This window comes from Salmo salar, chromosome ssa23 (assembly GCF_905237065.1).
Source record: "Salmo salar chromosome ssa23, Ssal_v3.1, whole genome shotgun sequence".
NCBI classification, from domain to species: domain Eukaryota; kingdom Metazoa; phylum Chordata; class Actinopteri; order Salmoniformes; family Salmonidae; genus Salmo; species Salmo salar.
Genome location: NC_059464.1, coordinates 37,413,435 through 37,440,311, shown reverse-complemented (window position 1 = coordinate 37,440,311; position 26,877 = coordinate 37,413,435). Strand labels below are relative to the sequence as shown.

Sequence of the window (26,877 nt, the reverse complement as noted above, 5' to 3'; positions counted from 1 at the left end):
GGTGTGATGTGAGGTCATTACTCCTCCACTTTAGACCAAGCATCCTTCATGTTCACAGCATTGTCTGTCACCAGTGCAAATACCTTCTGTGGTCCAAGGTCATTGATGAGCACCTTCAGCTCATCTGCTACGTAGAGAGCGGTGTGTCTGTTGTCCCTTGTGTCTGTGCTCTTGTAGAATACTGGTTGAGGGGTGGAGATAATGTAGTTCATTATTCCTTGCCTACGAACATTCGACCACCCATCAGTGATGATTGCAATACAGTCTGACTTCTCTATGATTTGCATGACCTTCACTTGAACTCTGCATCCAGCAAATGAGTAGATAAAGCATGTCTGGTTGGAGGGGTTTATGCTGGGTGAAGAACATTCAGATATCTCTTCCAAATCACAATGCCTGTAAGCATCAGAGGTGAGTGAACCAGTTGCATACACAGCTCGAGCAAGACATTCAATAGCATTTCTCTGAATACGTTCCTCCATTGAGTCAAAAAAAAACTTCTGATTCCAGGAGGACCATGAGATGTTGCTATCGATTAGGTGTCTGAATCTTCATTTTCACCTCAAATAGAAGTAGAGGGTCTTTTGTCAGAGGTTGTTTGTTGTGAGCGCTGAGGGAACTTTATGCACTTGGCCAGATGATTCTGCATCTTTGTTGCATTCTTCACATATGATTTGGTGCAGAATTTGCATATGTACACATCTTTTCCTTCAACAATAGCAGCAGTGAAATGTCTTCACACATCAGATAGTGCCCGTGGCATTTTCTTGTAAAGATTACAAAAACAATAAATACAATTCCAAGTACAGATAAATAGTTAAGCAGTTAGATTAAACAACTCCTTTGTAAGATAAATGTTTTAAAATGAAACATGTATGGAAACAGGTGAATTAACACCCCTCAGTTAGCAGGCTCAAGCAAGCTAAAACCCACATGGCAGCAAAAACTAACCAGCAGAAATTGTTAGCAATTTGGAAATTATTTAAACACACTTTGCTGTAAGCTACTATTTACTAGTTAACAAAAAATCATGTCATAAAATATATTCACCCCACCCAGTATTGTAATCAAAACTTACCAGAAAGCATGTATTACTTGGCTCAGACAGTGTAGTAGTGTGGGCTCAATAGCATCTCATTAGTGTGCAAGATCTTGAGAATCAGCTGAACATATGATGGAAGAGTGCACTGCACATGTGATGGAAGAATGCACTGTGCATGCAGAGGGTTGCAATTCCATTGAATTGGGGATAGTTTAATCAAAATATGCCACAAGACCTAGAATTGCCTTATGTGTATCCCACAAAAAAGGTTCACTGTTATAAGCTAACATTTTTAATGAATTTAAGCAAAATTCCCCAAATTCCAGGGCTTAACTTTCCATGGAAAATTTCCGGAAAAATTCTGGAACCTTTGCAACCCTAGTGTGTTCACTATATATAGAAAGGTATGTGGACGCCCCTTCAAATTAGTGGGTTTGGCTATTTCAGCCACACCAATTGCTGACAGGTGTATACAATTGAGCACACAGCCTTGCAATCTCCATAGACAAACCCTGGCAATAGAATGGCCTTACTGAGGAGCTCAGTGACTTTCAACATGGCACTGTCATAGGATGCCACCTTTCCAACAAGTCAGTTTGTCAAATTTCTGCCCTGCTAGAGCTGCCGTGGTCAACTGTAAGTGCTGTTTTTGTGAAGTGGAAATGTCTAGGAGCAACAACGGCTCAGCCGCAAAGTGGTAGGCCACATAAGCTCACAGAACGAGACCGCCGGTTGCGCCACTCACTACCGAGTTCCAAACTGCCTCTGGAAGCAAAGTCAGCACAATAACTGTTCATCATCTAGCAGTCTGACGGATGAATCTGGGTTTGACGGATGTCAGGAGAATGCTACCTGCCCAAATGTATAGTGCCAACTGTAAAGTTTGGTGGAGAAGGAATAATGGTCTGTGGCTATTTTTTATGGTTCGGGCTAGGCCCATTAGTTCCAGTGAAGGGAAATCTTAACGCTACAGCATACAATGACATTCTAGACGATTCTGTGCTTCCAAATTTGTGGCAACAGTTTGGGGAAGGTCCTTTCCTGTTTCAGCATGACAATGTCCCTGTGCACAAAGTGAGGTCCATACAGAAATGGTTTGTCGAGATCGGTGTGTAAGAAATGTACTGGCCTGCACAGAGCCCTGACCTCAACCCCATCAAACACCTTTGGGATGAATTGGAACGCCGACTGCGAGCCAGGCCTAATCGCCCAACATCAATGCCCGACCTCACTAATGCTCTTGTGGCTGAATTGAAGCAAGTCCCTGCAGCAATTTTTTTTTTTCTCGTATACATTTTAATCTCATTTTCTATCTACAAACTAAATATACTTTCCTGCAACCCGCCTCACCCAATGTGGTACGGATCTGCTATTTTTATTCCTTATAACTGGAACCTCCGTCAGGAGCTAGCCAGCTAACTAGCTACTACTCTTTGTTAGCCACAGCTAGTGGTCTTCACCTTTTAGCTCGGACACCGGCAGTTTTAGCTTGGACAATACATGCCAGACTGCACAGCGCGATATCTACCCAGAGCATATCGGACTGCTTCTCCCTACCACATCACCGGATTCCTGCCGCTCTGGATCATTACACCGGATCGTAGCTAGCTAGCTGCTACCAAGTGGCTACTGTTAGCTAACGCCTCTGTCCTGAAGCTGGCACCAGTTAGCCTTGAGCTAGCCACGAGCTAGGCACATATACCAGTAAATTCTAGGGCTACAATACCTCTTTTACCAATTGCCCTAGACCCTTTGTTGTCGACGTTGCGAAGTCGCCGAAGACCCATCTTCTTGCCCCGGTCCGCTAGCTTTCTAAGCGCCATGTCTCCCCGTGTTATTGAAAGAGTCCAGGGGCATCAGCTGTGTAGCCGAGTGATCATAGGGTTCAAAGAACAGCAATAGTGCTTTCTTCACCATCAAAGAACGGCAAAGTGCTTTCCTCACCATCTTAAATAAGCATGCCCCATTAAAAAAATGTAGAAATAAGAACAGATTTAGCCCTTGGTTCACTCCAGACTTGACTGCCCTTGACCAGCACAAAAACATACTGTGGTGTACTGCATTAGCATCGAATAACCCCCGCGATATGCAACTTTTCAGGGAAGTTAGGAACCAATATACACAGTCAGTTAGGAAAGCAAAGGCTAGCTTTATCAAACATAAATTTGCATCCTGTAGCACAAATTCCCAAAAGTTTTGAGACACTGTAAAGTCCATGGAGAATAAGAGCACCTCCTCCCAGCTGCCCACTGCACTGAGGTTAGGAAACACTGTCGTCACCGATAAATCCACGATAATCGAGAATTTCAATAAGCATTTTTCTACGGCTGGCCATGCTTTCCACCTGGCCAACAGCACCCCTACCATGGCCAACAGCACTGCACCCCCTGCAGCAACTTGCACAAGCCCCCCCCACTTCTCCTTCACCCGTATCCAGACAGCTGATGTTCTGAAAGAGCTGCAAAATCTGGACCCCTACAAATCAGCTGGGCTAAACAATCTGGACCCTCTCTTTCTAAAACTATCCGCCGCAATTGTTGCAACCCCTATTACTAGTCTGTTCAACCTCTCTTTCGTATCATCTGAGATTCCTAAATATTGGAAAGCTGCAGCGGTCATCCCCCTCTTTGAAGGGGGAGACACTCTAGACCCAAACTGTTATAGACCTATATCCATTCTGCCCCGCCTTTCTAAAATCTTCGAAAGCTGAGTTAACAAACAGATCACTGACCATTTTGAGTCCCACCGTACCTTCTCCGCTATGCAATCAGGTTTCCGAGCTGGTCATGGGTGCACCTCAGCCAAGGTCCTAAACGATATCATAACCACCATCAATAAAAGACAGTACTGTGCAGCCGTCTTCATCGACCTGGCCAAGGCTTTCGACTCTGTCAATCACCACATTCTTATCGGCAGACTCAACAGCCTTGGTTTCTCAAATGACTGCCTCGCCTAGTTAACCAACTACTTCTCAGATAGAGTTCAGCGTGTCAAATCGGAGGGCCTGTTGTCTGGACCTCTGGCAGTCTCTATGTGGGTGCCGCAGGGTTCAATTCTCGGGCCGACTCTTTTCTCTGTATATATCAACGATGTCGCTCTTGCTGCTGGTGATTCTCTGATCCACCTCTACGCAGACGACACCATTCTGTATACTTCTGGCCCTTCTTTGGACACTGTTAACAAACCTCCAGACGAGCTTCAATGTCATACAACACTCCTTCCTTGGCCTCCAACTGCTCTTAAATGCTAGTAAAACTAAATGCATGCTCTTCAACCGATCCCTACCCGCACCCGCCTGGCAGACTAGCATCGATTTAGAATATGTGAACAACTACAAATACCTAGGTGTCTGGTTAGACTGTAAATTCTCCTTCCAGACTCACATTAAACATCTCCAATCCAAAATTAAATCTATAACCGGCTTCCTATTTCGCAACAAAGCCTCTTTCACTAATGCTGCTAAACATACCCTCGTAAAACTGACTATCCTACCGATCCTTGACTTCAGCGATGTCATTTACAAAATAGTCTCCAACACTCTACTCAGCAAATTAGATGTAGTCTATCACAGTGCCATCCGTTTTGTCACCACAGCCCCATATACTACCCACTACTGCGACCTGTATGCTCTCATTGGCTGGCCCTCGCTACATATTCGTCGCCAAACCCACTGGCTCCAGGTCATCTATAAGTCTTTGCTAGGTAAAGCCCTGCCTTATCTCAGCTCACTGGTCACCATTGCAACACGCGCTCCAGCAGGTTTATGTCACTGGTCATCCCCAAAGCCAACTCCTCCTTTGGCCGCCTTTCCTTCCAGTTCTCTGCTGCCAATGACTGGAACAAATTGCAAAAATCACTGAAGCTGGAGACTCATATCTCCCTCACTAACTTTAAGCATCAGCTGTCAGAGCAGCTTACCGATCACTGCACCTGTACACAGCCCATCTGTAAATAGCCCACCCAACTACCTCATCCCCCATATTGTTATTTATTTTTGCTCTTTTGCACCCTAGTATCTCTACTTGCACATCATCATCTGCAAATCTATCACTCCAGTGTTAATGCTAAATTGTAATTATTTCGCCACTATGGCCTATTTATTGCCTTACCTCCCTAATCTTACTACATTTGCACACACTGTATATAGATTTTTGTATTGTGTTATTGACTGTACGTTTGTTTATCCCATGTGTTCTTGTTTTTGTCGCACTGCTTTGCTTTATCTTGGCCAGGTCGCAGTTGTAAATGAGAACTTGTTCTCAACTGGCCTACCTGGTGAAATAAAAAAAAATAAAAAAATACATGTTCCAACATCTAGTGAAAGCCTTCCTAGAAGAGTGGAGGCTGTTATAGCAGCAAAAGGGGGACCAATTCCATATTATGCCCATGATTTTGGAATGGGATGTTCAACGAGCAGGTGTCCACATACTTTTGGTCATGTAGTGCATGTGTGCGCACGTGTGCGCCCGCGTGTGCCGCGTGTGCGTGCGTTGCCTGTGTGTGCGCGCGTGCGTATGTGTTGACAGTATTCCAGTGATTGGTGGTGCAGATGGCCTGGTCTAAACTGTGTGAAAAATAACAGCTGTGCTCCATTGAGGCATGGGGAATGTGTATTGAATTTCCACTCTTTTCACTGGCCATTTGGTTTCAGCATGGGCTAAGATCCAGGAAGATATAAGCGGAACAACTCCAGGGAATAAGCATTTCCTTGTTGCTATATATTACCTCTGTGTATCAATTCAGTGGTTTAATGGTTGTTTGGGTATAGACACAGTGTTAACATTTGATGAGCACTAGCGACTGGTCCATAGTGTCTGGTCCATAGTGACTGGTCCATTCTATGAAGCTGATCTTTTTGTTATGATCCCACAGTTTGTGGCTGATCTCCCAATCTCCAATGGAGTTAGTCTGTTCTATGTAGTTGATCATGTTAGTGTGACTAATCTTGCTTATCAAGCTGATCTCCCTGGTTTTACTGATCACCCTCAGCTGATCTCCCTGGTCTTACTGATCTCCCTCAGCTGATCTCCCTGGTCTTACTGATCTCCCTCAGCTGATCTCCCTGGTCTTACTGATCTCCCTCAGCTGATCTCTCTGGTCTTACTGATCTCTCTCAGCTGATCTCCCTGGTCTTACTGATCTCTCTCAGCTGATCTCCCTGGTCTTACTGATCTCTCTCAGCTGATCTCCCTGGTCTTACTGATCTCTCTCAGCTGATCTCCCTGGTCTTACTGATCTCCCTCAGCTGATCTCCCTGGTCTTACTGATCTCCCTCAGCTGATCTCCCTGGTCTTACTGATCTCCCTCAGCTGATCTCCCTGGTCTTACTGATCTCCCTCAGCTGATCTCTCTGGTCTTACTGATCTCTCTCAGCTGATCTCCCTGGTCTTACTGATCTCTCTCAGCTGATCTCCCTGGTCTTACTGATCTCCCTCAGCTGATCTCCCTGGTCTTACTGATCTCCCTCAGCTGATCTCCCTGGTCTTACTGATCTCCCTCAGCTGATCTCCCTGGTCTTACTGATCTCCCTCAGCTGATCTCCCTGGTCTTACTGATCTCCCTCAGCTGAGCTCCCTGGTCTTACTGATCTCCCTCAGCTGATCTCTCTGGTTTTACTGATCTCCCTCAGCTGATCTCTCTGGTCTTACTGATCTCCCTCAGCTGATCTCCCTGGTCTTACTGATCTCCCTCAGCTGATCTCCCTGGTCTTACTGATCTCCCTCAGCTGATCTCCCTGGTCTTACTGATCTCCCTCAGCTGATCTCTCTGGTCTTACTGATCTCCCTCAGCTGATCTCTCTGGTCTTACTGGTCTTACTGATCTCCCTCAGCTGATCTCCCTGGTCTTACTGATCTCCCTCAGCTGATCTCACCTGTGTAGCCTCCAGGACGTAGTGCTGCACCACCAGCATCTCCTCGTTGGCCAGACACATGTGGTTCTCGCTCCGCAGGGTCACTGTGAATGCCTCACAGCTGATTGGCTGCTCCTTGCGGGGCCAGTACACGTATGGCTCCTCCCCCTCTGCCTGAGAACACAGATGTGGTAAGGACTTCCTGTTTGAGGCACAAAATTGCTGCCATGCATACATCAGAGGTTTTGAGTCCAGGACGACAGATAGATACCCACCAGGCTTGGTGTTCCCGGCAGTGTGACTATGACCTGAGCGTTGTGATCCCAGATCATCCTCCAGAAGTCTGTCACCGTGCCGGCCAGCGGGTTTTGTGTCACGATGAACTCAGTGCTCTGCCGGTACCCCTGGGGAACACAACCGGTGGTAGAACATTGAGACCTGAATCCGATCGCCAATTTGGACAGGAAACCAAAAGTGAAATTTACTGGAAATGTGTTACTATGTGTAACTATGTAGTTAGAAGAGTCACAGTGACAGATACTATCTAGAATGGTTGGGTTCTTACCGTGAGGTATGAGGCGTTGATGTAGTCTGATGTAGTTTCTCCCGCCACTGTGGACAGACAAACCCGTGACCTTTCAACTGGAGACAAAGCCACACGTTGTTAAACTTCTTCATAAGGTATACAGAATGTAATTTTGTAGAATATTACTATTAGAATGGTTAGCTTTATCAGAGCGGCATTACTAAACCATTATCATTGCTTTACCTACATAACATAATTTTGTCAGACATTTGCCTTAAACCAAACAAGAACAAAATGTGCCTCAAGGTCCATGCTCTCAAATAATTTCTTTGCTTTTATTTTTTTAGAACAGTTTTAGTTAGGAAGGGTTAAAGTGTGCAGGCATTTTGCTAAATGTTCCATTGAAAGTGACAATGTTGAGGTTGAGTGCTGGTAGAAATCCAACCTGAAATGTAAAAAAGGTCTCATTGTCTACACTGTTCACAGACGTGGTGGATGCTGTTCCAAGGTTAAGAAGAGAGGAGGTTTTAAAAGTGCTGGAACCTTTCAACGTATGAACAAACCTGTCTGTAACTCACCGGGTATTAAAGAGGAGTTTCTGTTCTTCTCTCTGTTACACTCTTTCAGGGCTGCTGAGTAGTCACACTGTATGGCATTGGACGAGGATATCAGCTGCAATCACATTAGAACCAAGGCGCAGATTAACTGTTAGTATTTAACAATGTGCCAGCGGTTGTACCTGCTCTATTCAGAGGACAAAGAAAGACAACCGATAGACTTATTGTTCTCCAAATGTATGTTTTACTTTTAGTTCTGCCCTTTATGCCCTACTGGAGTTCTTATGGAAAGTTTACCATTGTAAATCTACAGTAAATATAAATATTAGCACTATGACTTGTTAATAGCATGTCATTACCTTAAACTGTTTCTCTAGCTGCGTACTGCCGGAGGGCCCTGGGGTCAGGAGGTCGTTGACGTAGCTGTGGATGCGGCTGGAGGGAACCTCCGTCTCCTTACCCAAGATGGCCTCCACTAGAGCATCATGGATGAACACATACTGCTCCTGAATGCACAGGAAAAGTAGGGGTTGAAAGCCTTAGTTGGCTGTTGACATTCATACTGTTCTGGTAAGGTGACAGGACAACTAATCTTACTGTAGTGGATCCACTGTTTTCTTGTTGGTATCAGACCTGGGTTCAAATAGTATTCTTTCAAATTATTTAGACGCATTTGATGGAGCTTTCCATTTGATGGAGCACCAACAGAATAGTCCCAAAAGTGCAAACCCCGCCCATCTGGACTGAGCTCTCACCTCTGTCTGTACCAGGTAGTTCCTCTGTGTGCGGATGTGTTTGAGGAAGCCCATGATGTTGACCGTGCCCTCTTCTTTGATCTGCTTCAACATGCTATCCAACACTATGTAGGTTCCAGTCCTGCCAACCCCCGCACTGGAAACACACACACAAGAGAGGTTCACAATATATTCTGAATCCTGGTATTTCAATTTCCACTTTAGTTCTCTATGAAATAACGTTCCATGTTGAACTTATCAGCTGGACAAGGTGAAAGTGGCTGTTAAGTGATATAATGGAGGACCATGTCCATTGTATTCTATTTCTATGCCGGTCGGAATGTAAATGTACTTCCTGAATTGAAACATTCACGTATAAAAGAAGACATCTTTTTATTGACTGAATTTAAATGGAATATCAGTTGAAACAAATGGCCTTGATTTTAAAGCTGTTCTATACATTCTACATATCTATGCATATATACATGTTCATTCTATATCTATGGCCTCCTACCTGCAGTGCACTACGATAGGCCCCATGTCATCTGTCCTGGCTTTGGAGGACTTCTGGACGAAGGTGAGCACGGGCAGAGTGTACTCGGGAACGCCCATGTCTGGCCACTGAGTGTAGTGGTACTGGGTCACGGTCCGCTCGTTAATCCGACCCTTCAGAGAAACCTGGGGGTTGGTGGGAGGAAACAGGAAGTGGTAAGCAGGATGGGACACAAAATGGCTGTCAATGTGACACTTGGGATTCGTAGTTCCATAATAAATGTTCAGAAGTAGTAATGAGGCAGCACTTTAACTAACTTGGAGGGGAGGTGCAACCGAGGTAGAAGATATAGTGAGGAAGTAGAGGTTAAACTATTAATGAGAGGTAAATGTGATGTAAATAGTGTGACCTCTGACCTTTTTGACCTTGGTGTTCCTGAGGGTGAAGGTTCTCTGGGTGTAGTGGGCCAGAACCTTACTGCTCTTCACCGTCACCAGGAAACCACCATACTCTTCCTGGCTCTCCAGGGGCCAGTACTGGTCACACTTCCTCTGACATACATGACCAAACACTTTAGAATAATTTCATGAATAAACATGAATAAACTATTTATGAACTATTACTAAATATGTTCAAGCATTAAAACACTTCAGCCTTTACAGCATGTATAAGCAGTTATAATGGCCCTGGTTTCTCACCCGTCCCTTCTCTACCAAGTTGGTAATCATGATGATGACGCCCACGTTCTGTTCCCACACCATCCTCCAGAAGTCCTCGGTGCTGGACTTGAGAGGGCCCTGGGCTGCGATGTAGGCCCTGGACTTGTTGAAACCCTGTGGAGGGTAGGGAGGGAGGGAGGCAAAGAGAAAGAGTGAACAACAGATTAGCTACTGATACATCAACAAAACATTTGCCCTCATAACAAATCAAATCAAATTGTATTTGTCACTTGCTTCGTCAACAAAAGGTGTAGACTAACAGTGAAATGCTTACTTAAAGGTCCTTTTCTACTATTGTGCACAGAGAGAAATGCAAGAGAATTGCTTACGTCAACGTAGTTTGCGTTAATGTAATCTCCACTCTTCCCATCTTTGTCAGCCTGGGTTGAGAGTCTTACTCGGCTGTGGTCATCTAGGAGTAGAGGAGGAAAGATAAGCTGGGTGCATTCAAGAATGTATGTGCGTGTACATGTGTTTGAAGGTGCATGTTTGACTAACAGGCCAGGATATTGATGTATCGGTTCTTGTTCTTGTTGTCTGGATGGTTGGAGCCGTCTGCGGTGATACCCAGGTCCACCGTGCACGCCTGCACCTCCTAAAAAAAAAAAAATCCCACCATCCTTTTACTACGCAGTCAAACTAAAATGTGTCATCATGCACAACAAAAACGTCAACATGGGCAGCTGGAAATGTGGCGAACATCTACACGCGACTACTACAGAAAAAAAAGGGAGACGTAGCTTACCTCATAACACTCTTTCAATATCTAACGGGGAGGGGGAATGCAAAAAGCACAGCAATGAAATTTCATGACACATGGTTAGCAAAAAAACGTGCAAATAAATAACAAGAAAACAGTTTATGGGCAAATCTCAACTTCAAGACACTGTTTATGCGATCAACAGGATTCAGTCCATGTACCATGTTAATGTCCTTAGCTTTGACTTACAAACCTATGTTTGTGTTATTGACAACATTTACACATGTATGCATTTATACAGTACTGATAAAATGCCAAGCTAGGATTTATATGGTAAGCAATGGTAAATATGTAGTTTAACATGAGCAATCACTGCATAGTGTATTTTATTGATCCCTTATTTTACCAGGTAAGTTGACTTAGAACACATTCTAATTTACAGCAACGACCTGGGGAATAATTACAGGGGGGAGGAGAGGGGATGAATGAGCCAATTGGAAGCTGGGGATGATTAGGTTGTATGAGGGCCACATTTGGAATTTAGCCAGGACAACTGGGTTAACACCCCTACTCATATGATAAGTGCCATGGGATCTTTAGTGACCACAGAGAGTCGGGACACCCGTTTAACGTCCCATCTGAAAGACAGCACCCTACACAGGGCAATGTCCCCAATCACTGCCCTGGGGCATTAGGATTATTTTTTCGATCAGAGGAGAGTGTGCCTCCTACTGGCCAGCCAACACCACTTCCAGCAGTATCTGGTTTCCCATCCAGGGTCCGACCTGGACCAACTCTGCTTAGCTTCAGAGGCAAGCCAGCAGTGGGATGCAGGATGGTATGCTGCTGGTGTAGAATGTGATATATTTGTAAGTCTCAGTGGTAAGGACAATAGACATGACTCCTCGGATGAATCTGGACCAGAGACATACAATATCATGTAGCATGAGACAGAGAGAGAGTGTGAGTTTGAATGACCATCACAGTGCAAAGCCTCCCACAAGTTTCTGCATGCTTACCTTAAAATAATGACAGCCGCCGTGTAACATTGCAAATGACACATAACACTTTCACAAGAAGGCTACATACAGAAAAGCTAAATTAAAGACAGACAGTTGTAAAAATAAAACATGCTGCCAAGTAATACTAATAATTTCTGTCATAGACCATACATATCCTGTGAGAGAAGTGAAGCAGAATTTGACAGCACACCTCAAACTCTCTGGAGAATGCATTGGTGTGGTGGAGCTCCTTCACGTGCTTGACAAACTGCTTCACTGTAAGGGCTTCATGTTTATCTAAAGGCAGAGAGAAAGGGTTTTATTGATATCATCCACAAAAGTATTTTATCAGAACAAAGTTTGAAACTTCCTACTCTGGCAGAAGCAGATGCTGAGTAAGTGAGTGTTAATGAAAGAGCTAAGCTTGGTGAAGATGGAGGACAGATGGAAAGAACACCTGTCCATATGTCTCTGTGCTTGTTAACACTTATCTTATGCCAACTCTACTGAATTCTAGTTGATCCCATGGAAAAGGTGTGTGTGTGTGTGTGTTTGTGAAAGTGTGTACGGCCTAGATTCAATCAGATCAAGCGTTAACCGGCGATAGCCAACACCCACATAGCTGATGTTTTGGTGGTGTCGGAGGTGTAGCTGCGTTGGAGCTGACAAATAGGTGAGCAGCTGCTCTTGATCACCCGTCCCACTCATGTTAGAAGTTCAGAAGGAGAAAGTGTATGCTATATAGAAGTAATGATGCTCAAATTGAATATCATTCAACTAAATAATAAGGGTTTCTATCATCCTAATGGAGGTGTAGATTCCATTTCACATTCCAGTGTTCCAACTTGACAATGGCAAAGTCCACTTTAGGTATAATGCCAGGAGTTCTAACCCAGTTCCTCCTCCGACACCGCCAAAACAACTGCTATGCGGATGTCGGATAAAGCAGATCTGATTGAATAGAGCCCTTTGTCTCAGAATGGTTACCTGTATCTGTATGCATGGATGTGGGTGAAACAGATATGACTCTGGGGGATGTGTTGTCCTCTATGTAGAAATGGGCAATCTGGAAACACTTCCTGTGGAAACAAATGTACGATGATACAAGTTAGTCAACAACACTCTTGTATAACTGCAGGTGTTGCCAGTTTCTTCTGTCTTTGTGACATATTGCCAATGCTATTATACTTTTGATACAAAAAACATGTTGCTTTTCCCATCTAATTTAACACAAATGAAGGATTGTATGCATTGTTCTCATTTGGTGAAAAATGTGTTGAAAATTCTGTGACAAAAACAAGAATAATATTGGAGTAATGCTTATGTAAATGTAATAAAACAACTGTAGATATATTTTTAAGACATAAAAAAATACAGCAGGCCTAAAAATGCTTTTGCTGTTGTTTTTGAAGATAAAAAGCCAACCACCGATGTTGGAGAACATGGTAATCTGTCCGCAACACAGGAAAAAAGATCTTCCTTCTAATCCGGAACGGGTTTTTAACAGGATCACCACTGCATGTCTTTCTGATGAACCTGTGCCCAGCTAACCAAAAATGGACATCACCACACAGATTACTCTGGACATAAGAAAAACAGCAAAGAGATGTCCCCGGTAGATTACATGTGTGCGTTTCTAAAAAGACATCTCCACTTTGCTAACCCCAAATGCCCAGCTGTGGGGTGGCCAAATGAGCACCGTGTCACCGGAGGACGTACAAGGATGCGACACGGAGGGGATTACAGCATTTCAGCCTCGCGCCACTCATTTTACAAGACGCTGACACGAAGCCTTCATGTCGGACATAATGAGGCACAGGCGCTTTCCCCCTCTCCTACCCCACCCGAGGCCCTGTTCTTCCTTCCTACCCTACCCGAGGCCCTGTCCCCTTTCCTACCCCACCCAAGGCCCTGTTCCCCTTTCCTACCCCACCCGAGGCCCTGTTCTTCCTTCCTACCCCACCCGAGGCCCTGTTCTTCCTTCCTACCCTACCCGAGGCCCTGTTCCCCGCTCCTACCCCACCCAAGGCCCTGTTCCCCTTTCCTACCCCACCCGAGGCCCTGTTCTTCCTTCCTACCCCACCCGAGGCCCTGTTCTTCCTTCCTACCCCACCCGAGGCCCTGTTCTTCCTTCCTACCCTACCCGAGGCCCTGTTCTTCCTTCCTACCCTACCCGAGGCCCTGTTCCCCGCTCCTACCCCACCAGAGGCCCTGTTCTTCCTTCCTACCCTACCCGAGGACCTGTTCTTCCTTCCTACCCGAGGCCCTGTTCCCCTCTCCTACCCCACCAGAGGCCCTGTTCTTCCTTCCAACCCCACACGAGGCCCTGTTCCCCCTTCCAACCCCACACGAGGCCCTGTTCCCCCTTCCAACCCCACCCGAGGCCCTGTTCCCCTTTCCAACCCCACCCGAGGCCCTGTTCCCCCCCTCCTACCCCACCCAAGGCTCTTCCTGTTCCCACTACTACCCCACCCGAGGCCCTGCCTGTTCCCCCTCCTACCCCACCCGACACCCTGTTCCCCTTTCCTACCCTACTTGAGGCCCTGTTCCCCCCTACTACCCCACCCGAGGCTCTGCCTGTTCCCCCACTACCCCACCCGAGGCCCTGCCTGTTCCCCCTCCTACCCCACCCGAGGCTCTGCCTGTTCCCCCTCCTACCCCACCCGAGGATCTGCCTGTTCCCCCTCCTACCCCCTCCTACCCCACCCGAGGCCCTGCCTGTTCCCCCTCCTACCCCACCCGAGGCCCTGCCTGTTCCCCCTCCTACCCCACCAAAGGCCCTATTCCCCCCTACTACCCCACCCAAGGCCTTGTTCCCCTTTCCTACCCCACAGGAGGCCCTGCCTGTTCCCCCTCCTACCCCACCAAAGGCCTTGTTCCCCTTTCCTACCCCACCCGAGGCTCTGCCTGTTCCCCCTCCTACCCCACCCAAGGCCTTGTTCCCCTTTCCTACCCCACCCGAGGCCCTGCCTGTTCCCCCTCCTACCCCACCCAAGGCCTTGTTCCCCTTTCCTACCCCACCCGAGGCCAAGCCTGTACTCCCTCCTACCCCACCCAAGGCCTTGTTCCCCTGTCCTACCCCACCCGAGGCCAAGCCTGTTCCCCCTCCTACCCCACCCAAGGCCTTGTTCCCCTTTCCTACCCCACCCGAGGCCAAGCCTGTTCCCCCTCCTACCCCACCCAAGGCCTTGTTCCCCTTTCCTACCCCACCCGAGGCCAAGCCTGTTCCCCCTCCTACCCCACCCAAGGCCTTGTTCCCCTTTCCTACCCCACCTGAGGCCAAGCCTGTTCCCCCTCCTACCCCACCCAAGGCCTTGTTCCCCTTTCCTACCCTACCCGAGGCTCTGCCTGTTCCCCTCCTACCCCACCCGAGGCCAAGCCTGTTCCCCCTCCTACCCCACCCGACACCCTGTTCCCCTTTCCTACCCTACCCGAGGCCAAGCCTGTTCCCCCTCCTACCCCACCCAAGGCCTTGTTCCCCTTTCCTACCCCACCCGAGGCCAAGCCTGTTCCCCCTCCTACTCCACCCAAGGCCTTGTTCCCTAACCACTGTATGACCCCGAGCCCCAAGCTCAACGCTATACACTCTGAGTGAGGCACATCTCTTAGCTTTAATCCCTCATCGGCACCAAGATTATTACAGATTTAAAATGAAAATACAATAACAGGGGAGAAAACATGAACAATATGTCACGTCTCCAGCCCAGTGGATGAGAAATGTACAGTCTTATGCGGCTTAAGTGTTTACATTTCTGACAAAGTGTCCTTGATCGGATTGCCGAAGTTGGTTATTTAACTGTCCAACCGGTCTGTTTGCCGCCACAGTGAAAAGTAGTATTTTTCTATGATCTCACAGTATGGGCAAAATGTCTAACTAGAGACGGACAACTCTGAATGATGGCACCTATGTGTAAGTGAATCTACCCACACACATCAAAGCTAATGTGAAAAGCCAGACCTCAAACCGAAGCCCTGTTGAAGATATTGGATGTGTCATGGGGAAGTGTGTGAGAGTGAGAAAGAGATTGGGCCCGTGTCAGAGGAGATTAGGTCTCACAGTGAGACAGACAAATATGTGGTTCTTAAGGTCAACCTCGCTCCCCCTCTGCCACCCCCCGCCTCGCTCCACCCGTGCCCCCTGATGTCTGGGGCGGCAGTGCCCCGTGTCTGGGGACAAAACAGACCCACTCCTCTGAGACAGATGAATAACAATATGACAGGTATCAGCCCTGCGGCAGTTCCACACAGCTGTCCCATAGGGAGGCAGAAGGCTTAATGATGTCAGTATGTGTGTGGAGCCTATCAATGCAGAAAGAAAGCTGTTGTTCATGTAGCTTAGCTGTCAGGTTAAACAGATGATGGGTGGGTTCAGGGGGAATCAATGGGAAAGGATTTCTCAACATCATCACCATAATACTCATCATCATCATTATGGAGCAAATCATTATGGATCTTATAATAATCATCATTATGGAGCAAATCATTATGGATCTTATAATAATCATCATTATGGATCTAATCATTATGGATCTTATAATAATCATCATTATGGATCTAATCATTATGGATCTTATAACAATCATCATTATGGATCTAATCATTATGGATCTTATAATAATCATCATTATGGATCTAATCATTAAGGATCTTATAATAATCATTATGGATCGAATCATTATGTATCTAATAATAATCATCATTATGGATCTAATCATTAAGGATCTTATAATAATCATTAAGGATCGAATCATTATGGATCTAATCATTAAGGATCTTATAATAATCATTATGGATCGAATCATTATGGATCTTATAATAATCATCATTATGGATCTAATCATTATGGATCTTATAATAATCATCATTATGGATCTAATCATGGATCTAATAATAATTATCATCATGATCGAATCATTATGGATCTTATAATAATCATCATTATGGATATTATCTTCCTCCTCTACCTTCTCCACCTCCTTCACTTCTTCCTACATATCCACCTCCTCATCCTCCAAACTCCACCTTCTCCTCCATATCCACCTCCTCCACCGCCTGCTCCTCCCTCTTACCTCCAGTAGATGAGGATTCCCACCAGGACGATGAGTCCCAGGAAGGTGAGGGTGGAGACCACTGCCAGAGGGACCATGGCCCTCATCTCTCTCTCCCTGGCCAGACCCACCCTGGACTCATGGCTGCTGTTACTGGCTTCTGTAAGTGGTGGGGAGGGGGAAGAACAGATGAGACACACAACACAACTCAGACAACATGTCATTCACTCATTCAACTACAACACATTGACTGACAAACACATCAACAGTAAATCAATCCACATACTCATCAAACTTACCTTCCTGTTCTAACACATAGCTCCTCCTTGAACAACGGAACCTTGTTCATTTACATTTTAAATGCTACAGTAGACCTTCGCTCTAACATCTTCATAACCATTCAGCTAACAAATCTAAACCTATTGCTACTTCTCTAACCCATATACAATTGCGACAACGATACAGATGAAAGTGAACATGAATGCTTTCACAAAGTTAACATGCACTACAGGTTAGTTCATGACAATGGCTCAATGCTTGATGCACACAATGGCTTAAATCTATGGGACTCTCAATGATCGGAGACCAAAAAAGCCTACTGGCAAAACTGTGCTTCTATTGCAAAGGCTTGAATGCAGAAGGACTTTCTATGAATTCATTTTTTTGTCTACGGTCTGGATGTGGACAGATATATGGGATATTATAAAGGATCTTCAAGGTCACAAATCACAAAAGATTTGCGAGGGGCCCTGAGACTGTCTCAATGATTTGTCAATTACATTGACTGTATAAAGGGACATTAGACCACTAGTGGTCTGCTAAGGCTAAAAACATATCGGTTTCGGTGCGACTTGGGATTGGGAAGAGATCTGCTGCCCTCTGCTGGAGATGAAGTGCTATAACCAATGGTGTTCTTCACATGTTACAATACACAATTGAGACAAAGGCATGTGCATGTTAATGTTAACGAATATAACACAAAACACGTAACAAAGAACACTGAAATGATGATGACTGTGGACTTGATCATGAAAATGTTATAGAAAGCAGAAAGGCCATGATGGTGAATACACACACACACACACACACAGGATTTTAGTTATCACAGAAAGGTGGTGTGTAGGTGATGTGTCTCCTAAATTCCAGAGTATTTCCTGTTCCATTGGCATCATGGGAGCTGTAGTTTTCCCTAATCCGACAGGCGCAGCACTGTGCCTTGCCTTGACGTACGGGGAGATGTTGCCCCCTTGTGGATGGTTCTTTACCTGCAACTGGCTCCTCCTCAGAGTCTCTCTCTGTGCGCTCGGTGATAGTGAAGTCTGAGGACGTCTCGTTGTCGTACAGGCTCTCGCCCTGCCACTCTCCACTCTCCACCTCCCCACCTAACGACCAGGGCACCGCCGCGGTCACCCCAGATACTGTTGCCGTGCTGCCCGCTGTATCCGTGGTGACGGCACTGCCGTTCTTGCTCTCAAAGTAGAACGATGAGGAGAGTTCTTCTATGTCGATGTTGGGAGTGGCGGCGGCTTCAGAGGTGAGCGAGGGGGGTGAAGGCTGGGATGTAAGGGAGCGCGCCCTCCCCCGAGGCTGAACTCTGAACCCTGTCCCACTCCTCATCTAGCTCCTCCTGGGCTTCTCCCGACAGATTCAAGCCAGAGGCACTACTGTCTACCGTCTGCAGTTCAGGGGGGAGGGTGGGGGTGAGGGGGGGAGGCCGAGTAGGAGGAGGAGGGGGCCGAGACCCAGTGGTCCTTGGAGCCGGACGGTGTGGCTGTAACAGAAATGAGCAGGTCACTATGGGAACCTGAGAGAGGAGGAACAGGGGGAGAGGAGGAGGAAGAGAAGAGAGGCTGACCTCCAGATGGGTTGGAGGAGCCTCCCAGAGATGAATGGAGGAGATGGTCTAAATGGCTACCGGAGGAGTAGAGCGCTAGGCTAGCCGCCCCCCAGTCAGACGTGGGCAGGGGGAGGTGAGGATAGGCAGGCAACCAGGAGGACGAGAAGCCAACCAGAGAGCCGGTACACAACGACTCCACGCCATCGCTAGCTACCGTGAATCCAACATCACCACCACCACCGACGACGACACCCACCAAACAAGACTCTACTTCACGGCCTGAAGCGTAACTAGAGTCCCCCAGCCCGCCAGATACAGAGCCAGTGAGGCCCGGGGTGGCCCCAGACAGAGAGAAGTCACTAGAGAGGAGAAGAGAAGGCTGCAGGGAGAGAGAGGTTGCAGGGAGAGGTCTGAAGGCTAGCTCAGTGGGGGAGTCAGGTAAGGTTTGAAGGGGGTGAGTGTCACTAAACATTGGTGGGTCACCCGAGGCCACGGACGAAGAACCAGACAACATATCACCATCACCACTATCATCATCACCAAAACCATGAGAGACGACTGTCTCCCAACCATACAGGGGGTGTGAGGGGTGAGGGAGGAGAGACAGGGTGGGGGAGGTAGTGAGGTACGAGTCACCACTAGGCAACAGTGCTGTAGCAGCATGCAGGGAGTCCAGAGCAGGAGGGGTCAAAGACGACAGGGGCCTAGACGAGGGAGGGGCATGCAGGCAGGCGGTGGGGTCGTTGTTAAGGGTGGAGCCGGGATTGCCAGGGGTCGACGTGTCACACACAGGGAGGGTGGAGGGGAGGAGCTCACCGTTGAACACCGGCTGCGTGGGCTGCAAGAGTGCCCCGCCGAAAGAGGAGGCAGTGGATGAAAACAAGGGCATGCTGGGACTTGTAGGCCATGGTGGTTCTCTCTGAGAGAGGGAGGAGGCGGAAGTGGCCACGGTCCGGCTTTCCGGGAGCGGGGTGGCCATGGAAACACCGCTGCCTTTGCCGCTTGGGACGGTCACAGGACACGCCACCCCTCTGCCCTTCTCGGTCTTGGTTGACGAAGTGGTGATGTCATCAGTGCGTGATTGCGGAGTGGTCACTGTAGTGGTATATTTCTGGGTTCTCCCCCTGCCTCTGCTGCCTGCTGAGACGGCCCCCTCTGCTGGGGCTCTGGTTGTGCTGCGGTACCTCTCACTCTGCTCTGTGGACGTCTGTGCTCGGTTGGGTTGAGTGGTCCTGGATGGAGTGCCTGGTGTGGGGGTTCTCCTCTGGGTGGTGGTTCTGATAGCAGGCAAGGGGAGGCTGGGTGGGCCAGTGGTTGTTGTGGGCCTGGTTCTCGTAGTGGTTTGGGTTGTCCAATCCATGTCATTGTCCAGTTCTACACCCGGTTCAGCCCAGGGTCCATAGTCCTCCTGGTGGGGAAATACATTCACAGAGTGCATGGGAAAATACTGAAGTCTTGTCATGAGACACTGCTCCTCGTCCTATATCCTACGTTTAAATGAATGCTTTTCTTGCAGTACGCTACCGACAGTATCACCACATTGCATTATGAAATAAGCTAAATTTATGCAATGTTATACTTACTTCCCCTTCAAATTCAGTAGAATCTGGATAAGGTGTTGCCTCTGAAAAGAATCACAGAAGATAGCGTTAGAAACAGAGTCGTGGGATTTCATACATAATAATGTACCTTCCCTACGAGCAAAGGACGTTGAAAATACATTACTGTACAGATGTATGATCTTAATTTGAGCAGGGTGATCAATTAAGATCATACATCTGTAAACATGTTCATACGAATATCAAAGACAGTATGGCAATCGAAGAAAACAGCCTAGACATTGTTATGTGTGATTTGTTTTTCTTCAATTTAGTTACAACTTTGACAATTACTAACAATGGCATTATAATCTAAGATGTTGGTCCCATTGACAAACCCAACGATGTTGTAACAGACAAGCACTTTACTTGAAACGTACATCAAAATGTGACGGAGAAAATATCTATAGGGAAAAGTATCTGACAAAAACTCACACATACAAACATTGTGAGCCAATACGTGAAAACCATTCTGTTTCTGATGAAAAACTGAAGAGGCTTGACAAAAATCTTCGGAAGCTTGATATCCACTAAGGTCACATATTTCAATGGGTCCACAGTATATGAAGCGGAAAAATCATTAGATATAATATTCATCTATATTAGAAATCTTTGAGAATATGTTGCTGTCGGTGTAGATACCAGGTGAGGGAGAGAGAGAGTAACAGTGAGATAACAACATGGAGGGAGATGTTTGGTTATATTGGGTAGAACTTCCGGGTCAGCACAAACTAACACACGCACACACACACACACACACACACACACACACACACACACACACACACACACACACACACACACACACACACACACACTTACCTGGATTGGGCTAAATTATACATCATGGAGGCCTTAGGCCTGATTAGAATGGGTTTGTGAAGCATGAGGTGGGTTTTTAAAGAGTTAAGTGGAAAGGGAAGGAAGGAATGAATGAATGAATGAGTGCACAACCAGGCCTCACAAATGAGTTGTTTTGTCCCCACAACTGTCACAGCGCATTCGGTCACACAATTGTATCAAGTCATTTGGATGAGTGTGTACAATTCATGCACATTGAAATATGATGCAGAGGATTTTTAGCAACAACAAATTTGTTTATTATCAACTTTAGCAGATACAGAGTTCCCATCATTTCATACAAATGACAAATACTGACAACAAGTAAACATTCTCTCAGTGTGACCGGAGGAAATGGTGCCATTTCAAAATGTTTTGCCGTTTGTGTGACATAGGACACATGGAAAAACCTTTGACCTCAACCAAACAGATTGAGGGGGGTATTCCTCGCCTTAGAAATATAGAAAAGCACATTTTAATTAAGTACATAGACAGAAGAGGACATGAAAAATAAAAAGCTTTCACCCAGAGCACACTACAAACAGCAGTAGAACATAGAGGAACTGGGTGTATGTTAAAAGGAACAGGACTGGACAGAAAGAAGACCGAGAGTGAATGGCATACAGGATGGCCATGATGGCTGGGGAAACAGAAGTGTCTCTGGAAACCTGTTACAGTTTGGTAAGTGTGACATATGTAAAAGGTGTGGACATATGAAGACACCAATCAAAATTCAGAAACCACAACAGAACTATATCTTCACTTCCTCTGAATTCCCCAACACAATCCATTAATGCCGAGTTAAGTCTATCTGAGAAGCCTTCACAGCATCTTAATTGTAAACTGACTGACTAGCTACACTAGTGGTAAGTGTGACTGCTGTTAAGACCTACCATTAAAGAGACACAATAAATGGAACTGGTTTGCAAATGATCAACCATCTAGGTTTGGTCTCTACTCTCCATGTAATCAGAACGCTACGTACGGTCTGTGTAGAGGTATTGGCGCTCGCGCTCGCCAGTCTTACCAGGGTCGTCGAAGGGCATGTCGACGGACATCTGCTCGCTCACGCGACCGTACAGACCGTTGGTGCACACGGCCACCACCTGCACCACATAGCTAGTGTTGGCTATCAGGTCCTGCAGCATGGCCCCCTGGGGAACAACAGGGAGAGATGAGTACAGGGGGTTTAGGGTCGTGATGTTGGTGGAGGAGGAGGTGAAGGTAGAGGAGGTGGTGGTGGTGGAGAAGGTGGAGTTGGTGGAGGTGAAGGTGGTGGTGGAAGAAGTGAAGGTGGTGGTGGTGGTGGAGGAGGTGAGGGTGGTTGGTGGAGGAGGTGAAGGTGGTGGTGGTGGAGGAGGTGAAGGTGGTGGAGGTGGTTATCGCATCTGCTCTTGCATTCAATCACACTATGGTTCTTTAGTTTCTTCATTTGTTTCTTCATTCATTCATTCCTTCATTAATTTATTAATTCCTGCAAACCTTCTGAAATGTGATTGACCGGGTTTGGTCATCTGTGTGTGTTAGTCCACCACCACCACTACATAAAGGATGCTCACCACATCCTGGTCTCCGTCAGTCAGGTACTGGAAGGTTGCAGAGTCCTCTCCTTGGGCCAGCCTGTAAGTGACTGAGTACTTCTCTATCCCAGCATCGTACACCGCCCTCGGCCGCTCCCACATCACCAGCAGGCTGGTCAGGTTATGGGGGTCCGCCTGCACATTCTCCGGCTCTGAACTACAGACTGACAGAGAAAGAAGGGAGAGAGAGAAAGAGAGGGAGAGAGAAAGGGAGAGAGAGACAAGAGAAAAAAATTAAAAATTATTATAATTAATTTAGATTAATAAGAATCAAAAATAAGAGAATCAGCCTCAACTGAGTGTTTGTCCTTCCTAATTGGTCCCATCACAGATTAGCGCTCCAGTACTAACGCAGATCACAGACACATTGAGACCCTGGGATTAATACAGATTACGGGAGTAGGGAGAGATTAAAATCAATCGAAATGAGACCTGAGACAATGGCCAGGTACAATGACTAAACCGTTGACACGTTTCCTACATGATCTATGCTAAAATCTGCACTTCAGTTTACCTACTGATTCATCCTTGGCCCAGGGGGGATGGTGGAGGGGTGAATACATGTATTTAATGTTTTTAATGATGGTGAGGGATTTCAGAAAGGGAGACTCACAGCTCTACAAACCCCCTTTTCAACACAAGAGAAAAGCAAAGGAACAACAGAGTCTTTTCCTAACCACTCGCAAAACAAAAATCACAACAAAAGCACAAAAATACTTGCTATTTCTATTTTGTTGCGACATGCATCTCACTCTGGTACACAAATGGTATATCCAATAACAACAGGGAAGCAAGAGACATTTCACAACTATTCATGTACATTATATCATATTCAATGCACTCTATCCATTTTTCAAAGACGTTTGAAAAGTCCTCTGTGAAAGTGAGGAGGCAGCCACAGACTCTGAGCAGCTAACCTAGCAACTACCTGGTCTAAAAAAACTGAGAGACTAATATCAATGCGGACATGACACATTAAGTAGGGAGAGAGAGAGAGGGAGAGGCAGGGAGAGACAGAGAGAGGAGAGAGAGAGGGTCTGTCCCTGGCTTAGTGTATTAGCCTGGTGCCTAAGCATCCACAACAATTGCATTCTCCCTTTAAGGTTAGAATTTATTTAACCTTTTTTTAACTAGGTAAGTCAGTTAACAATTTCTTCATATTTACAATGACGGCCTACTTGTAAAGCCCCCCCCGTGAGAGTCTGGGTATGATTAAGGAGGCACACATAAACATGCTGTCTGAATATTAATGCCTGCCAGGCTTCCAGCATCCACATGATAGTTAAAGTCCTGATTATGTTGAAAACACACATCAAACTGCAATCACTTCTTTAGTAGGGTAAGGGACGCCCAAAATAGGGCACAGTAGTGGTGACAGGTAGGCAGGTTCACAGTTGGGTTACCAGCGCTTGCCTCATATGTAACAAAATCCCCCTATGACATTTTAATAGGACACCCACAGTGTCACAAATATATTTTGGACATTTGATATTGGTGTGTTGCTATTTTCTGTTCAGATTTGAAAATTCTATGAAAATGTAGACATGCTAGCAGATACCCATAGAGTTCCAGTCATTGCGCTAACGCCAGTGAACATTGGCTCGCATAACTACCTCTAACTTCCTTCATACTGGGCACAGAGACATACATCATCAAGACCATGATTAGTTGAATCAGGTGTTAGTACCAAGAACCAGGACTGAATACAAGAGATTTATTCTGTAGCTAGAGGACTCATTATATCTCCAGGAGTGACAAGAGTCATCTTTTTGCTAGCTAGGGCCAACCTACTTTACGATTTTCCCTCTTACTATCTCTGACTTTGCTACTTTGAGGAAAAATGTACTTACTATGACTGTGAAATGTGGTTGCCCCACATAGCTATCTTAAGATTAACGCACTAACTGTAACTCGCTCTGGATAGGAGAGCTGGTGTAACTGAGTCAGGTTCGTAGGCCTCCTTGCTCGCACACGCTTTTTCAGTTCGGCCCACACATTTTCTATAGGATTGAGGTCAGGGCTTTGTGATGGCCACTCCAATACCTTGACTTTGTCGTCCTTAAGCCATTTTGACAGAACTTTGGAAGTATGCTTGGGGTCATTGTCCATTTGGAAGACCCATTTGCGACCAAGCTTTAACTTCCTGACTGATGTCTTGAGATGTTGCTTCAATATATCCACAATTTTCCCTCCTCATGATGCCATCTATTTTGTGAAGTGCACCAGTCTCTCCTGCGCAAAGCACCCCCACAACATGAGGCTTCCACCACCGTGCTTCACGGTTGGGATGGTGTTCTTCGGCTTGCAAGCGTCCCCCTTTTTCCTCCAAACATAACACTGGTCATTATGGCCAAAATGTTATATTTTTGTTTCATCAGACCAGAGGACATTTCTCCAAAAAGTAAGATCTTTCTTCCCTTGTGCAGTTGCAAACTGTAGTCTGGCTTTTTTTATGGTGGTTTTGGAGCAGTGGCTTCTTCCTTGCCGAGCGGCCTTTCAGGTTATGTTGATATAGGACTCGTCTTACTGTGGACATAGATCCTTTTGTACCTGTTTCCACCAGCATCTTCACAAGGTCTTTTGCTATTGTTCTGGGATTGATTTGCACTTTTCGCACCAAAGTACGTTCATCTCTAGGAGACAGAACATGTCTCCTTCCTGAGCAGTATGACGGCTGCGTGGTCCCATGGTGTTTATACTTGTGTACTATTGTTTGTACAGATGAACGTGGTCCCTTCAGGTGTTTGGAAATTGCTTCCAAGGATGAACCAGACTTGTGGAGGTTTACAATTTTTTTCTGAGGTCTTGGCTGATTTCTTTTGATTTTCCCATGATGTCAAGCAAAGAGGCACTGAGTTTGAAGGTAGGCCTTGAAATACATCCACAGGTACACCTCCAATTGACTCAAATTATGTCAATTAGCCTATCAGAAGCTTCTAAAGCCATGACATAATCTTCTGGAATTTTCCAAGTAGTTTAACCTCTTCACTATAGGGGGCAGTATTTTCACGGCCAGATGAAAAACGTACCCAAATTAAACTGCCTCTTACTCAGACTCAGAAGGTAGGATATGCATATTATTAGTAGATTTGGATAGAAAACACTCTGAAGTTTCTAAAACTGTTTGAATGATGTCTGTGAGTATAACAGAACTCATATGGCAGGCAAAAACCTGAGAAAAATCCAACCAGGAAGTTTGACCTCAGATGGATGTAGTCATTTCAAATGATGTTCTGGCTAAACTACAGTGTCTGTGATGTCATATTGCACTTCCTAAGGCTTCCACTAGATGTCAACAGTCATTAGAACCTCGTTTGAGGCTTCTAGAATACAATTTGATTGAATAATACCCGGAACAGTATGTGGTCGACCTGGTGTCGTTGCCTTACCTCGCGTGCGCTCACGAAGGATTAGCCATTTTTCTTTTTCTTTTGTAATGAATCTGCTATTGTCCGGTTGGAATATTATTGAAATTCTACGATAATAACACACTAAAGATTGATTGTGAACATGGTTTGACATGTTTCTATAAACGCTGAGGGACCTTTATAACTTTTCGTCAACGGTGGATAGATGCATTTTGGAATGGTGATCTGGACGCGCCATCAAAACAGATTTATTTCGACATAAATGATGGACTTTATCGAACAAATGAACATTTCTTCTGGAAGTGGGAGACCTTCCGAGTGCATTCAGCCGAAGATCAGCAAAGGTAAGATAATATTTTTAACATATTTCAGCGTTTTGTGGATGCCGTGGCTGGACGGCTAACTGAATAGCTTGGGGCTCAGTACTCAGAATATTGAACAATGTGCTTTCTACGTAAAGTTATTTTGAAATCTGACACAGCGGGTGCATAAAAGAGTACTGTATCTATAATTCTTTAAATAATTGTTATGTATTTTGTCAACGTTTATGATGAGTATTTTTGTAAATTCACCGGTAGTTTTTGGTGGGAATACATTTCCTGAACGTCACGCGCCAATGTAAAATGTTTTTTTTTAAATATAAATATGAACTTGATGGAACAAAAAATGCATGTATTGTCTAACATAATGACCTAGGAGTGTCATCTGATGAAGATCGTCAAAGGTTAGTGCATAATTTTAGCTGGTTTTGTGCTTTTGGACGGCTACCCTTGCTTGGAAAATGGCTGTCCTTGCTAGGAAAATGGCTGTGTTGTTGTTTTTTTGCTGTGGTGCTATCCTAACATAATCTAATGTTTTGCTTTCGCTGTAAAGCCTTTTTGAAATCGAACAACGTGGTTGGATTCAGGAGAGGTTTATCTTTCAAATGGTGTAAAATAGTCGTATGTTTGAGAAAATAGAATTGTGGTATTTTAGTTGTTTTT

The 26,877-nt window shown here is 45.8% G+C and overlaps 1 protein-coding gene across 2 annotated transcripts in view; it reads right to left on the bottom strand.

Annotated features, from left to right (window-relative positions):
* LOC106584549 (receptor-type tyrosine-protein phosphatase zeta) overlaps positions 1 to 26,877 on the bottom strand; it is a 113,429-nt gene that overhangs the window by 8,902 nt on the left and 77,650 nt on the right. Inside the window, exons 9-27 of one of the 2 annotated variants that reach the window (XM_014169974.2) lie at positions 22,506 to 22,690; positions 21,974 to 22,100; positions 20,092 to 20,132; positions 19,325 to 19,916; positions 16,693 to 16,831; positions 12,611 to 12,702; positions 11,835 to 11,920; positions 10,668 to 10,688; positions 10,421 to 10,517; positions 10,252 to 10,334; positions 9,902 to 10,036; positions 9,620 to 9,754; positions 9,225 to 9,388; positions 8,732 to 8,867; positions 8,336 to 8,482; positions 7,998 to 8,091; positions 7,459 to 7,535; positions 7,169 to 7,297; positions 6,915 to 7,067 (exon numbers count right to left, since the gene is read on the bottom strand). In XM_014169974.2, the coding sequence (XP_014025449.1) occupies positions 6,915 to 7,067; positions 7,169 to 7,297; positions 7,459 to 7,535; positions 7,998 to 8,091; positions 8,336 to 8,482; positions 8,732 to 8,867; positions 9,225 to 9,388; positions 9,620 to 9,754; positions 9,902 to 10,036; positions 10,252 to 10,334; positions 10,421 to 10,517; positions 10,668 to 10,688; positions 11,835 to 11,920; positions 12,611 to 12,702; positions 16,693 to 16,831; positions 19,325 to 19,916; positions 20,092 to 20,132; positions 21,974 to 22,100; positions 22,506 to 22,690 (2,633 nt within the window). The remainder of the gene's footprint in view (positions 1 to 6,914; positions 7,068 to 7,168; positions 7,298 to 7,458; positions 7,536 to 7,997; positions 8,092 to 8,335; positions 8,483 to 8,731; positions 8,868 to 9,224; positions 9,389 to 9,619; positions 9,755 to 9,901; positions 10,037 to 10,251; positions 10,335 to 10,420; positions 10,518 to 10,667; positions 10,689 to 11,834; positions 11,921 to 12,610; positions 12,703 to 16,692; positions 16,832 to 19,324; positions 19,917 to 20,091; positions 20,133 to 21,973; positions 22,101 to 22,505; positions 22,691 to 26,877) is intronic. The other variant, XM_014169975.2, reaches the window with a different exon arrangement.